Raw genomic sequence first — 15,519 nt, 5'->3', positions numbered from 1 at the left:
TTTGCCACCATCCATGAGTCAGTATAGAGATAGAGCACTGGCCACTTCTCTCTTTCAGCAATGTCTAACGCTAGCTGGATGGCTTCACCTCTGCAAACTGACTCGATTCACCTTCTCCTTCAGCAGTTTCTGTGACTAGTCATGTAGGACTCCATACAGCAGCCTTCCACCTCCGATGCTTTCCCACAATGCGACAGGACCCATCAGTGAACAGAGCATATTGCCTCTCATTTTCTGGCAGTTTATTATACAGCAGGGCCTCTTCAGCCCGTGTCACCTCCTCCTCTGGCGACATTCCAAAATCTTTGCCTTCTGGCCAGTCCATGATCACTTCTAAAATTCCTGGGCGACTGGGGTTTCCTATGCGAGCTCGTTGTGTGATCAGTGCGGCCCACTTACTCCACGTGGCATCAGTTGCATGATGTGTAGAGGAGACCCTCCCTTTGAACATCCAGCCCAGCACCGGCAGTCGGGGTGCTAAGAGGAGCTGTGTTTCAGTACCAACCACTTCTGAGGCAGATCGAACTCCTTCATATGCTGCCAATATCTCTTTTTCAGTTGGAGTATAGCGAGCCTCGGATCCTCTGTATCCCCGACTCCAAAACCCCAGGGGTCGACCTCGGGTCTCCCCAGGTGCTTTCTGCCAGAGGCTCCAGGTAGGGCCATTCTCCCCGGCTGCAGTGTAGAGCACATTTTTAACATCTTGTCCTGCCCGGACTGGCCCAAGAGCTACTGCATGAACAATCTCCCGCTTAATTTGTTCAAAAGCTTGTTGTTGCTCAGGCCCCCATTTAAAATCATTCTTCTTCCGGGTAACTTGGTAGAGAGGGCTTACAATCAGACTGTAATTTGGAATATGCATTCTCCAAAAGCCCACAACACCTAAGAAAGCTTGTGTTTCCTTTTTATTAGTCGGTGGGGACATAGCTGCTATTTTGTTGATCACATCCATAGGGATCTGACGACGCCCGTCTTGCCATTTTACTCCTAAGAACTGGATCTCCTGTGCAGGTCCCTTGACCTTACTTTCTTTTATGGCAAAACCAGCCTTCAAAAGGATTTGGATTATTTTCTTCCCTTTCTCAAAAACTTCTTCTGCCGTGTTGCCCCATACGATGATGTCATCAATGTATTGCAGGTGCTCTGGAGCTTCACCTTTTTCCAGTGCAGCCTGGATCAGTCCATGGCAAATAGTGGGGCTGTGTTTCCACCCCTGGGGCAGTCGATTCCAGGTGTACTGGACACCCCTCCAAGTAAAGGCAAACTGTGGCCTGCACTCCGCTGCCAAAGGGATGGAAAAAAATGCATTAGCAATGTCAATTGTGGCATACCACTTAGCTGCCTTTGATTCCAGTTCATATTGAAGCTCTAACATATCTGGCACAGCAGCGCTCAGCGGGGGCGTGACTTCATTCAGCCCACGATAGTCTACTGTTAGTCTCCATTCCCCATTAGATTTCCGCACGGGCCATATGGGACTATTAAAGGGTGAGTGAGTTTTGCTGATCACTCCTTGGCTCTCCAACTGGCAAATCAGCTTATGGATGGGGATCAGGGAGTCTCGGTTGGTGTGATATTGCTGCCGGTGCACCGTCGTGGTAGCAATTGGCACCTGTTGTTCTTCAACCTTCAGCAACCCCACAACCGAAAGGTCTTGAGAGAGACCAGGCAGCGTAGACAGCTGTTCAATCTCCTCCGTCTCCAAGGCAGCTATACCAAAGGCCCAACGGTACCCTTTTGGGTCCTTGAAATACCCCCTCCTGAGATAATCTATACCAAGGATGCACGGGGCCTCTGGGCCAGTCACAATGGGGTGTTTATGCCAGTCATTCCCGGTTAGACTCATTTCAGCTTCCAATACGGTTAGCTCTTGGGATCCCCCTGTCACACCAGAGATACAGATGGGTTCTGCCCCTTTATAACTTGATGGCATTAGGGTGCATTGTGCACCAGTGTCTACTAGAGCCTTATATTCCTGTGGGTCTGATGTGCCAGGCCATCGAATCCACACTGTCCAGTAGACTCGGTTGTCCCTTTCCTCCACCTGGCTGGAGGCAGGGCCCCTCTAATCCTGGTTAGAATATTTGTTACTCACTTTTCGCACACGTGAATCAGAAGTCCCTTCAAGAGGATCAGAAATGAGATCAGCCCATCTACTGTGTCTGGGGGACTGCTCACGGGAAACTGGAGCAGCAGTTTTCCAAGAAGAATCCTCTTTTCTGATTGCTTTTTCTCGCAACTCCCGTACCCGTGCATCCAGGACTGAGGTAGGTTTTCCATCCCACTTCCTCATGTCCTCTCCATGGTCACGCAGGTAAAACCACAGGTTAGCCCGTCGTGTGTACTTTCTCTCTCCTCTCTCTTGGGCAGAGGAATGCTTACTCCCAATAGCTGTGATGTGGGCCTGTACAGGTGGGGAGGAGGACATATCCACTTTGAATTGCTGGAACTCTCGGGACAATTCCTCTACAGCCGAGACACAGGCCCGTAGGGAGGAAGAGAGACTTCCTTCGTATTGCCGGAGTTGGACAGCCAATTCATCCACCGTTTGTCCATAGCCTTCTTTCCAGGACATTACTGCCAATAAGTTGGCATCGGTTGGTGGTGCTCTTTGTAGAAACTTCCGCCACATGGGTTGTGTGCATTGGACTTCATCTGGGTCTATGGGTGACTGCGCATTTTCTGGATCATTATAAATCACCTCCAGCACGGCTAATTCCCTCAGGTACTCGATACCTCTCTCCATGGTGGTCCACTTGCCTTGGTGACATCTAACTTCATCCTTGAAGGGGTATCTTTCCTTTACACCTAACAGAAGTCGCCTCCAGAGGCTGAGGACTTGTGTTTTTCTCCCAATCGCCTTGTCGATGCCCCCTTCCCTAGACAGGGATCCCAACTGCTTGGCTTCCTTACCCTCTAATTCCACACTACTAGCCCCATTATCCCAGCATCGGAGCAGCCAGGTAACAATGTGCTCACCTGGGTGGCGGCTAAAATCTTTTTGCATGTCACGCAACTCACTCAGGGATAGAGATCGGGTGATTATTTCAGGTCCTGCCTCTTCCTCCTGTTCTCGTGATGACCCTGGTTCATCTTCATCTCTCACTGAGCGAACTGATTTCTTTGTGTGTTTCTTTTTCTGTACAGGGGCGACTGATACTGGCACAGGTTGGTTCTCTGGTTTAGCTGCAGTATCTGTCACCGGGGTTGGGGTAGCCACGCTGCCTGTTGCCGGGGTAGGGGTAGCTACGGTGCCTGTTGCCGGGGTAGGGGTAGCCACGGTGCCTGCTGTCCTGTTTTCCATCTTTTCCCCCTTTTCCCCCTGAGGGTGCTGCCTAATATCAAGCAGTGTTTGGTAGATACTGGCCATGGCCCAGCACAGTGCAGTGAGTTGTACGTCTTTGGAATAGCCACAGCATTTTTCTTTCAAATATTCTACCACTTCATGAGGGTTCTGTAGTTGTTCGGGAGTGAACTTCCAAGCCACTGGAGGTGAGAAGTTCTCTAGATACCTGCCCATATTCTCCCACATGCCGTGCCACCCATGAATATCCAGCTTCGGGGCAGATCTCTGGGTGGTACTCTTAAAGAGCCTTTTTGTAGCCCTAAACAAGACCTGAAACATATTCAGGAGGCATAGCACTAACAGCACACTGGCTTGTGCATCCCAAGGATATTCAAAATTCTCAAAAGCTGTTGTAATTAGTCGGAAGGAGAGAAGGGAGGTGAATGGACGGGGGGAAGTATCCCCCCCTGACTTCCCCATGGATTGGGTGTAATTACCAATAAAATCCGATAGAAGGTGCCCAAAGTATGGAAATTATATCACTGCCTCATACAGATACCAGCTTAACCTCATGACCAGTGATGTAATCATTTCACAAGTCGACATTGCCCAGTACAGCAAAATGATAATCCCAATCACTCTCCCAGAGGTGAGAAACGTAACTACAGGCAATACATAGAGCATATAAGAACTTACAAAACGCCACCATGTAAACAAATGAACCAACATTGTGACTAACATCTATTTATCTAAGAAATGCGTATGACAAATTTGTTTCAACACGCTCTGGCCAGATCTGTCGTTATCTCAACCCTTCGTGCCCCACGTTGGGCGCCAAAAAGGACTGTCGTGGTTTCAGCCCAGCCGGTAACAAAGGACCACGCAGCCGCTCGCTCACTCCTCCCGCCCCCCTCCGGTGGGATAGGGGGGAGACGGAGGAGAGAAAAGAAAAAAAAAACCTGGAACCTCGAGGGTTGAGATAAGGGCAGTTTACTGGGACAACACAAAAAAAAAAAAGAGAAGTTACAGCAACAACAACGGTACTAATGAAAGAGTATACAGAAAAGAGTGATGTACAGTGCAACTGCTCACCACCCGGAACCCGACGCTCCACCACCTCCCCCACGGAAAGTCAAGTGCACTCCCCCCTGGCCCGCTCCCCATTTATATACTGGGCATGATGTCACATGGTATGGAATAGCTCCTTGGCTAGTTCAGGTCAGCTGCCCCGGCTATGCCTCCCCACCTCCCAGGTTCCTGTAAAAATTAACTCTATCCCAGCTGAACCCAGGACAGACCCCCAATGGAGAAGTTCGTGGAGGACTATCTCCCGTGGGAGGGACCCCACGCTGGAGCAGGGGAAGAGTGTGAGGAGTCCTGCCCCTGAGGAGGATGAAGCAGCAGAGATAACGTGTGATGAACTGATCGTAAACCCCATTATCCGTCCCCCTGCGCCGCTGGCGGGGGTAGGTAGAGAATCCGGGAGTGAAGTTGTGCCTGGAAAGAAGGGAGGGGTGGAGGGAAAGTGTTCTGAGATTTGGTTTTATTTCTCATTACCCTACTCTGGTTGATTGGTAATAAATTGAGTTAATTTTCCCCAAGTTGAGTCTGTTTTGCCTGTGACAGTAATTGGTGAGTGATCTGTCCTGTCCTTATCTTGACCCACAAGCTCTTTCTTATATTTTCTCTCCCCTGTTCAGCTGAGGAGGGGGAGTGATAGAGCGGCTTTGGTGGGCACCTGGCATTCAGCCAGGGTCAACCTGCCACAACTGTAAAGCATTCTGGTTTTCAGATAGTGGCTTAAAATGCCAGATAATGCAAAATACATACTGTAATATGCAGTATGACATAATGGAGTTACAACATACAGATTAATTTGCATGGTAAGCCAGTCATCACAGTCTATGTTTTTCTGTATTAAGAAGAATGACAGACAAATGCCACCAGCCATGCAGGTGTTCATTAATGTATAGCTAAAGCCTTGCATCACAGCCTAGAAACAATGCAATGCAAAAATGAGACCTCTGAAAGCCTGTGTAATCCAACAAGCCAGGAGTTGTTATTCAAGTAAACAAGCAGTTCATTAGTTTGTTTTTGCTGGTCCTAAATGTATAAAACTCTTTGAGAAAAAACAAGGCACGACAGTTGCAATCTGTTTGGGTCTGCTGAATCCAATCAAAAGGACTTGGAGAGTGCATGTTGATGCTGTGAGACTGAGGAAAGCAAATGGAGGCACAGGGTCGGAGGAACCCTCCACAGCCTTTTTTGAACCTGCTCACTTAATGGCATCTTATAAAACATCTGGTCTCAAAAGCTCAAATATTGATTCAGTATATGGAAATCTGGTATTACACTACTGCTGTTTCTAGGAACACCTTATATAAACAGATCTGACATGGTTGTGCCATATGGTTTTATTTCTGGAGTGCTTTGACCACTTTTTTTGGGGGGTGGTGTGATTAATTGGAGTGATTTATAGGTCCCCCTCGCTTCCTTCAAGGTGGATGATGACTAAGCTGTAAAAGCCACAAAATTTGGTGTCCGGGTTCATAAGGGTTTTCAGTTAATGGTTAACTGAATGTCAAATATGTGCTGTGCATTCCCGTGTGAGTCCAGTGAGTGGGTGATAAGTCCTAAATCCTCCATAGAGTACAAAAGTGCAGGCTGAAAAGGAAGTATCTTTTACAGGGTCTATGTGCTTTTACCATGCCACATTTACCACACATTAGTGAAGGCAAATACAGGGAAATTAGAGGTTTTGAAGAGATAAATAGGTTGTGGCCCTTTTGCAAATATCAATAACAGCTTGAATATTGTATCTGGGTAAAGAGGGAAGCTGCAAGCTCTGGGTTAGGTTTAAAGTCTAGGGAATTTGGTCAGCTTGAAGATGCTGTTTGTCCTGACGTTCCTTCCTCACCAGCCTGACTCTCAGGCCCTGCCATCTCAGGCTGTGTCCCATCCCACTCGGTGGGCTTGGGGGAGGCGATCTTCTGGATAGTCTGTTGCCGCACACAGGAGTCACAACAATGACTCAGGAAGGACAGGGAAAATTTCAATACCCTGTTTCACTCATTGAATCCCAGGGCAGGAGTCATGACAATGGCTCCTAAATGCTCAAAATATATTTTATTTAACGTTGACTTAGAACACAAGTGTGGCTAAATTTGGAATAGCAGATATTTCGAATAAAAAACTTGACACCTAACAGCCATAGCAAAATATTCCTAACAACAAGGTAGGAGGAGGAGAAGAGATAAGAGAGAGAGAGAAGAAAGAGAAAAAAGGAGAGGTAAGTATCACCACCCTTGGATCCAGCAAGGAAAGAGTCTCGGTAGTAGCTGTCTGGATTCCTCAGGCAGCAGGCGCGGGCCTGGGGTTGGTCTCCCCCTCTTTTATACCCTTGTCTGAGCCCCCTTTGCACATGCGTTGTGGGGTTTTCTCGAAAGTTCTTGGGGGGGGGGGGGGTCGCTGATGCCCCCTTTTCCCATTTAACTTGTTTACACAACTGCCATGGTAAGGGCCTGTGGCAAAACTCCGAACCTGTGACAAAACATCCAAAGTGCAACCGCTAGAAAACTTCCCAGAAAGACAATCACCAGAAAGCCTCTTCGAGGCACAACCTCTAGAAAGCCTCCCAGAAACAGTTCACTACCCCACCTCCACAGGGCACATCCTGTTTCAGCTGCTTACGGCTACCTGCTTGGTTGTTTGAGACAAAATGGTTGCCAGTCTCTCACAGTCTCTCGGTCCCTCACAGGCTGTCTCACAGAACTGCCATCTTTCTGTCAAAACTCTTTGTTTGGCTACTCAAACATACCAAAAATAGTGTTTTATCACTTGGCAGATCCAGCGATATCTAGATAGAGGATGTGCAGAGTCATGTAGATACTCCTATGTGGCATGATCTGGAGCACAGGCAATTGAGTAGAAAGTGATAAAGATGTGTGCAACTGCTAGACTGGCTTCCTCCATCCTTGTTCTATAAGATTTTGTCATGAACATCTGTGTCGCACTTTCTCCGCTGCGACAATCTAGGGAAAATGACACATCGCCAGGGACTTGCCCTGGGGAGGAAACGGACCAACACAGATACTGTGGATCAAACGATTTCTCCGTTTATTAACTGCGCAACACTCGGTTATATATGTTTCTAGTATCTACTCACGCCTAAGCCATTTGTTGATTGGTTAACATGTGCCGTTCACGCGCTTAAACAATAGTTTAATTGGATAAAGTCTTCTAATCTCGCGAATAGTTTCCTCCGCCTGCATGCTGTCTTGCACTCTGTCTTCAGTCACATCGCCCTCCTGTTATCAGTCACGTACGCCCGACCTTGTTCTACTTTTTGTGCATTCTTCAGCAAGCTCATAATAATTTTGCCTTTGTGCAGTTAGCAAACTTACAACAACAGTTGTGCCTTGTGCAGTTTCCTTTGTCCTCCCACAATTTCTCCCACAAATTCTCCCACACATCTGAACCCTGAAAAACTGTTTTATTCAGCTGTATTTGACCTACTCCCTATTCCTTTCACAGTTTTTTTCTTACATGGCTTTGTGGGTGCAGTTCATCCCCATGCTTCTGCTATGGAGTTACCAGAGGAGGCAAGAAGACATTAGCTGCCTGGTAGTATTAGAAAGACTCACAGCTGTGCAACACTCTCATATTACAAAGAAACCATCTCATAAATATTTGTACCACTTCTGTACTTTTGATTAGTTGCACTGGACCTATGCTAGGAACATATAAAATTGTCTCTATTGCTCATCATTTGGTGCTGCTAATTAGATACTCGGCACTTACCTATTGTCCTCCTACCTATGAAGTTTGTCAGGTATGGGGGGGGGGAGCAGAAATAATGTTATGTGCTGAGCTGGCCAGGCACGCAGGGCAAGGTTAAACCCTTGGGTGAGCTGTCCCTTGTAAGGCCTAGACACATCTATGAAGGTTTTAACTTCCATATCATGTAGATCCTAAAACATCCCAGAATATCAGATTGCAAATATGTAAATTACTGTATCAGATAAGACTGGTAGTCCATCTTGTGAAAAGCCTCTTACAGTAGATATGTCAAATGTTTTAGAAGAAACAATCCTGCAATAAGCAGTTTTCAATGCTTAAACAGAGCATTTCAGTCAGCTCAGTGGCATTTATGTATTAGCAGGATGTAACAAGTTCTTCTGACTCATAACGGTGTACAGGGGGGTTCCCGGAGCCAGGGAAACAAGAGGAAGAGCAGAGACCCCGCCGGGAGCCGGCAGCTCTCGCGAGTGTCCCGATCCAATGTCGGGGAAGGTTTTGATATGATCCCAAGAGCGAGATTAAGACACAAACGAGGTCAAATGTTGTATACCCAAAAGAGTTTTTATTATCAAAAGTATCAAAAGTAGAAAATAGTAGCGATAGGATAGAATGGAAGAAAAGGCAGAAATCAAGCAAGCAGTCAGGATAGAGTTGCAAGGATAGTCACCACCACGGATCCAGCGGCGTCCCGTTGGTCCTCAGTCTTCGATTCTTCGGTGGTGGGTGCACACCACGGCTTGTCTCCACGGTTTTTTATAGGGCATATTTCGATGAGGTATGCACATATGTATTGTTCATGCAGCATTCACACACTGCAGGTTTCGTGTATCACACGACCTTCGCGTGATCAACACCAGAAACCAGTATCTTATCTCAAAGACTACAGTTTCTCTGAGAATGGTAGCCTCCACATTCTTACATGCTTGCTGGCTTCATTCAGCCCATTTCCTCTCCTGGATGCCTCAGTGGCCTAGTAATTGTCCAATGTCCTGCTTAGACAGGCCATCTCAGAGACAAAGGGCTCGAGATAAGCAGTCCACAATTCTTGAGATGAATGGCTCGAGAAGTCTCTCACACCTAACAATCTTTGAGACAAAGAGCTCAAGGTAACAATTCAGTCTCTCACAGAAAGGCTGACGGCTTGGGCGATGCCAGAAGCAACCGCGGGACATTTAAATGGCCCTAGGGAGCACTATCGACCAGGAGTGCCGTGAACAGGGCATGCAAACAGGGATCGAGAGGGCACACAGAGAGGGCGCCACAGTTTGTGCAGCAGTTTGCACAGAAGGGCCCGTGAGAAGGGCCATGCACCCTGCTTGTAGGCCCACAGCCCAGGGAAGTGCTCTAGGTCTCTGCCAGGATGGTGGGCACTTGCCTCAGAGTTAAAACCAGTGTTTCTACAGAGAAAGCTCCTGAGATGTCTGATGCTTCCACCCAGATGAAACTGGTAAGGAAGGAGACTTCAGTACAGACGGTAGGTTCCAATGAGTGCCCAGACCCTTCTCCTGGAAAAAAGGTAAGTACCTGCAAAAGATGTGCACAGGTTAATGATCTGTTGCATCAGGTGGCCGAGTTGCAGGAAACAGTTAAAAGGCTGCACAGTATTAGAGGGGCCGAGATGGAGATAGATAAGTGGTTTCAGAACCATGCTCTGTGGCGGACACCACAGAGAATGAGGCACCTTGGACCCTGGTGACCCCCAAAAGCAGGACTCTGCTTCAGTCCCCACCCTCCAGCATTACAAACAAAACCAGATATGAAGTTTTAACAGCTGTAGACGCCCACGAGCAAGATCTGCAAGGAGAAACTGCACCAGCAGCACACAGTGGATACTGCAAAAAGAAATGACGAGTGCTCGTAGTGAGTGACTCTCTGTTAAGGGGCACTGAGGCGCCCATCTGCCGGCCTGACAGGGAGTCACAAGAGGTATGCTGCCTTCTGGGAGCTAAGGGCTGAGATGTTGCTGAGAGGGTGCCACAACTTGTCAAGAGCACAGACTACTATCCATTGCTACTCTTTCATGTGGGCATGAATGACACCGCAAGCCGGAACCTGGGCAGAATCAAGGAAGACTACAAAGCCCTGGGGATGCAAGCAAAAAGTATTGGTGCCCAAGTTATCTTTTCTTCCATTTTACCAGTTAGAGGAAAGGGTTTAGCCAGAAATAGATGTATAATGCAAATCAACTTCTGGCTTCGTGGCTGGTGCCGTTGTGAGGGTTTTGGCTTTTATGACAACGGGACATTCTTCGATGACTATAGCCTGTTAGGGAGGGATGGTATCCACCTGTCTAGAAGAGGCAAGGGAATCTTTGGCAGCAGTCTGGCCGGCTTGGTGAGGCGGGCTTTAAACTGAAGGACTCGGGGGGGTGGGGTCCAAAATAGCAACACTCACGCCATTGCAACCAACTGGGCAATAAGCCAGGCCAACCAGAGCAGCAACAAATGTTCCTTAGCTGCCTCCCAAGATGAGAACTAGAAGACCAACCACCTCAAGTGTATGTATACCAATGCACGCAGCCTGGGGAACAAATAGTAGGAACCAGAGCTCCGCGCCCAGTCAGAAAGTGATGATATCATAGGAATAACTGAAACATGGTAGGAAAACTCACGTGACTGGAAGATAGTGATGGATGGCTATAGGCTGTTCTGTAAAGACAGGCAGGGAAGAAGAGGAAGAGGAGTTGTGCTCTATGTTAAGGAGAACCTTGAACGTATAGAATTCAACTAGGGCGATTGTGGCAGCCCTATCGAATGCCTCTGGGTCAAGATCAGAGGGGTCGTCTCCAAGGGGGATCTTACAGTAGACATCTGCTACCGACCTCCAAACCAAGATGATAAGGCCAATGAAGCAATATTTGGGTCACTTAGGCAAGCTTCGGGTCAACAGAACCTGGTTCTTATGGGTGACTTCAACTACCCAGACATTTGTTGGAAGAACAATACAGCAGCTCACGTGTCATCCATCAACTTCCTGGAATGCGTAGAGGACTGCTTCCTCATATAAATGTTAGATGTGCCAACCAGGAATGAGGCACTGCTGGACTTGCTACTCACAAACCAAGAAAACCTGCTTTGTAATGTCTCGGTTAGTGATAGCCTTGGCTGCAGTGATCACAATATTGTGGAGTTTGGGACCCTGCTGAAGGTTAGTACTAAGACAAAGGTTTTAGATTTTAGAAGAGCAAACTTCAGCTCGCTCAGAGCTCAGTTGGGAGGGATTCTGTGGGAAGCTACCATAGAGGATAAAGGAGCTAGCGAGTGCTGGGGGTTTTTCAAGAACGCTCTCCTGGAAGCACAAAAACAGTTCATCCCCTTTAAAGGCGTGGCAGTACACCCCCCCCCCCCCCCCCCCCCCGACAGGAAATGAAACTTCTCCAGGCAGGGAGGAGAGGAAAAAAAAACCAAACCCTAGCGGCCACAGGTTGAAAATTGAACTGACCGATCGAGATGCACCAGGTACACTGAAGTGACCTTTTGGCCAATAGGGATTAAAATGACCACAGATCAGATTCAACAAGGGTATAAACGGGGTCCCGTTGGAGGACATTTTGGAATCAGTCCTTCTTGTGATAGCATATGTCCATACATTCTGTATGGTATGTCTAAATATTTTGATGGTTTTAATATTTTGTACCAGCCGTGGAAACTGGTTTGCTGCTAGGTGACTGTAAAAGTGAGATTTGGTAAATAATTATTAGAAATCTCATACAAACACTATGATTGAAACAATAGACAAAAGTATAGCCAAGCAATTAACTGGTAGAGGTAGTTACTCAAGTTTTGCAGTTCTTTGCTCTTCTGACTAGATGTTCCTGTACGCTAGATGAGAACAATGTTGAGACTGAACACATGGGATTGAAACTGCGTTAAGCTTCAAGATCAAAGAACAAGGACAAGAATAAAGACTTCAAGGACAGCCAGCAAGAACTTCAAATGGGTCGGTGGTCGCAAAAGCAGCCCTTCGACTCAAATGGATCCTTCATTTCGCGTCATCGGATGTAGGCAGTACTATGATAATCAGTTATAATCATTTTTATGTATATGTATACTAATCTGATTAATATGCAATTAGTTATTCTATATAACCTGTTAGTGCTAAAGCTGTGGTATGCACGCTAGGTGGAATTATCCCCCGTGCATCCAGCGCTGCAATAAAGAATGCCTGCTTTCTAAAACTCCAAAACGAGTCTTAGAGAGTTTCTTCAACCGGCTTTTCGGTATCATTTTGGCAACCCAGATGGGACAAGGCTTCTGAGACTCAACGGACATGGGATCGCAGGACCTCCAGCCGGCACCGAGATTTCTCGGGGAGACCCTTGATCCCCGTTCCCCGGGCTCACAAGCCAAGGCCACTGGTAAGATTTTATTTAAAGGCATTCTTTTGATTAACCTGGTTCTGGTATTCTGGTGTGATACTCTTACCTGTAAGCCTGACTAAGAGAAGTCAGCAAGGAAGAGATATAAAAGGATCCTTAAAAGTCTGGTATTCTGGTAGAAGTACTTCTCTGGTAAAGGGTATTCGTCTCGCTGGCTGAAGGCAGAGATACCCATTTAGTTTGGTCTCGGTACTTTGATTAAGGCTTTGGGATTTGACTATTGATTTTGGATATGACCTTAGATCTCTGATTGATTCTGTTTGGTATTTTGACTTAGGCTCTGATATTTGACTTTCTGATTTTTTGATTTTTGTATATTGAAGGTACTGATAATGGGAACAGGACAGTCAAGTGAACTCCCTAAAAAATCACCTCTGGGGTGTGTTTTGAAGCACTGGAAATAGCTGGGGGGTGTTCTGGGTGGTAACATGCAGACAGAAGATTTGATTAAATATTGTAATCATTGGTGGCCTCTGTATAAGCTTGATGAAGGGGAAAAGTGGCCTGTGAATGGGACACTAAATTATAACACCATGTTACAACTTATGTTATTTTTGAGATGTGAGCAGAAATGGGATGAAGTCATGCATTGTGATTTTTTCTTTACCTTAAAGAATCATCCTGAGTGACAAAAGGATTGTGGAATTAATATGCCACCCAGTGATCCTTTTGTGCTATCTTTAGAGAAAGAGAAGGAAAAAAAAGGTGACAATAAGCTCAAAAGGTACTGTTCTGCATGTAGTATTGGGCAAAGATTTTTAAAGTTATACGAGCAAGAATGAGAGGATGATACTGAAACGATAATTGGATCTCAAAGGGCCCCACCTAGAGCTGCTCCCAGAAACAGTGATGAAAGAGAGCCCATGAATAGTCCTGTCGCAGGGCAAATGAGAGCTAAACAGACCAAAGTTATTCAAGCTCCTCTTTGTCAGGCGCTTGGGACTGAGGGTGTGGCAACTATTAAAGTACCCTTTTCTATTGTGGATTTAAATAATTGGAAAGTATCAGCTGGGAGCTATCGGGAAAACCCTGGTCAAACAGCCCATGCTTTTGAAACAATGATTAAGACTCAGGATCCTGATTGGAAAGATGCTAGGAAATATACTAATATGGATCCTGAGTCTGAAGAAGGAAAAGCTCAATTGGCTCCTTTATTTATAGGACAATCCTCTGATGATATCAGAAGGAAATGACAAAAATTACAAGGAGCAGATTCTCGAGATTCGGGAAAGTTATTAGAAGTTGCTTGGGTGGCATATAGAAATAGAGATAAATTACAGAGTAAAATGAATGCAAGGTTAGTAGCTGCTCTGGAAGTAGGAGCTGGCATGGGACGAGGGAGAGGAACTGGATTGGGGTCACCAGTGGGATTAAACCATCCCCTGGGACCGAATCAGTGTGCATACTGTAAACAAGAAGGACACTGGAAAGGGGAATGTCCCCTGAGACCTACAAGGTCACAAGTGATCCCAATTTCGACCGCACTATCTCAGCAAGTTCCCCCTTTCTTGGGAAAGTTGAGTGAAAGTATCTGACGGGGACCGGAGGGGAGTCTCTCAGCAGAACCTCTGGTTACAGCTAACCTGGGAGAATAGAAAATTGAATTTTTAGTTGACACTGGAGCCACCTTTTCAGTTTTAAACACCTTAGAGGGGGAATTAAGTTCTGAAGAAATTAGTGTTGTTGGTGCGACAGGTGAACGAGAGACTAGACCCTTTTTTAAACCTTTGACAATGAAATTAGGAAAGCAATGGGTCACTCATCAATTTCTGTATTTGCCAAATTCTCCTAAACCCCTGTTAGGGAGAGACCTACTTGAGAAACTGGAAGCAGAAATTAAATTTTAAAATGGTGAGATTAAAATTCTAATTCCAGAAACTAAACATATCGAAGCAGTGGCTTTGTTGTTACAGGACGGTTACCAAAAGCAGAAGATCATACCAGTCGAAGTAAATAATGCTGTAATTCCAGTCATCTGGGCTGGGGAAGTTCCTGGTAAATCCAAAAGAGCAGCGCCTGTGAGAATTGATTTAAAGCCAGGATCGAGTCCGGTAAGAATTAAACAATACCCCCTAAAACTGGAAAGTCGGAAAGGGTTAGTACCGATAATACAAAAATTTCTAAAGTACAAATTGTTAATAGAATGTGAATCCAAATATAACACCCCAATCTTGCCTGTTAAAAAGGCTAATGGAAAAGATTACAGGTTAGTTCAAGACCTCAGAGCGATAAATCAAATAGTACAAGATATTCATCCGGTAGTAGCAAATCCTAATACTTTGTTAACAACCCTAACAGAGAAACAAGAATGGTTCACAGTGTTAGACTTAAAAGATGCCTTTTTCTGTATTCCCTTGGATCCCAATGGTCAAGAGCTGTTGCTTTTGAATGGGAAAATCCTGAGACTGGGAGAAAAACGCAATATACATGGACAGTCTTGCCTCAAGGCTTTAAGAACAGCCCTACCATTTTTGGAAATCAATTGGCACGAGAACTAGAGATTTGGAAGAAAGAAAATAATGAAGGGATCTTGTTGCAGTATGTGGATGGTCTGTTAATTGCAGCCGAGACAGAAGAACAATGCACAAAGTTAACTATTAGCCTTTTGAACTTTTTGGGAATCAGTGGATATCGAGTGTCAAAAGAAAAAGCCCAAATAACCCAGAAAGAAGTAACTTATTTGGGTTTTGAAATCCTGAAAGGACAGAGACAATTAGGAACTGAGAGAAAGGAGGCAATTTGTTGTCTCCCTGAACCTAAGACTCTAAAAGAATTGCGAGCATTTCTGGGAATGGTTGGGTGGTGTCGCCTGTGGATTGCAAATTGTGGATTGCAAATTATGGCTTGCTGGTCCAACCTTTATACGAGCAGCTCAAAACCTCAAACAATGGATTTATAGATTGGACTGATGCCGGGAAAGCTGCTTTCAAAAAACTAAAACAGGCTTTAACGGAGGCAGCAGCCCTAGGCCTGCCAGATCTCACAAAGACATTTGAACTCTTTACTCATGAAAGAAAAGGTATAGCTCTGGGTGTCCTGGCCCAATATCTGGGAC

The 15,519-nt window shown here is 46.0% G+C and overlaps 1 protein-coding gene across 1 annotated transcript; it reads left to right on the top strand.

Moving 5' to 3' along the window:
- Nucleotides 1-10,114: 10,114 nt before the first annotated feature.
- On the top strand, nucleotides 10,115-15,279 carry LOC121232754. Its single transcript, XM_041121156.1, has 4 exons — nucleotides 10,115-10,420; nucleotides 10,817-10,956; nucleotides 12,326-12,443; nucleotides 14,378-15,279. The coding sequence occupies exons 1-4, from the start codon at nucleotides 10,115-10,117 to the stop codon at nucleotides 14,960-14,962; spliced, it is 1,149 nt and encodes a 382-aa protein (XP_040977090.1). The 3' UTR covers nucleotides 14,963-15,279.
- The last annotated feature ends 240 nt before the right edge of the window (nucleotides 15,280-15,519 follow it).

Source organism: Aquila chrysaetos, chromosome W (assembly GCF_900496995.4).
Source record: "Aquila chrysaetos chrysaetos chromosome W, bAquChr1.4, whole genome shotgun sequence".
NCBI classification, from domain to species: Eukaryota; Metazoa; Chordata; class Aves; order Accipitriformes; family Accipitridae; genus Aquila; species Aquila chrysaetos.
Note: the sequence above shows the minus strand (reverse complement) of the source record. Positions and strands in the feature narration are given on the sequence as shown.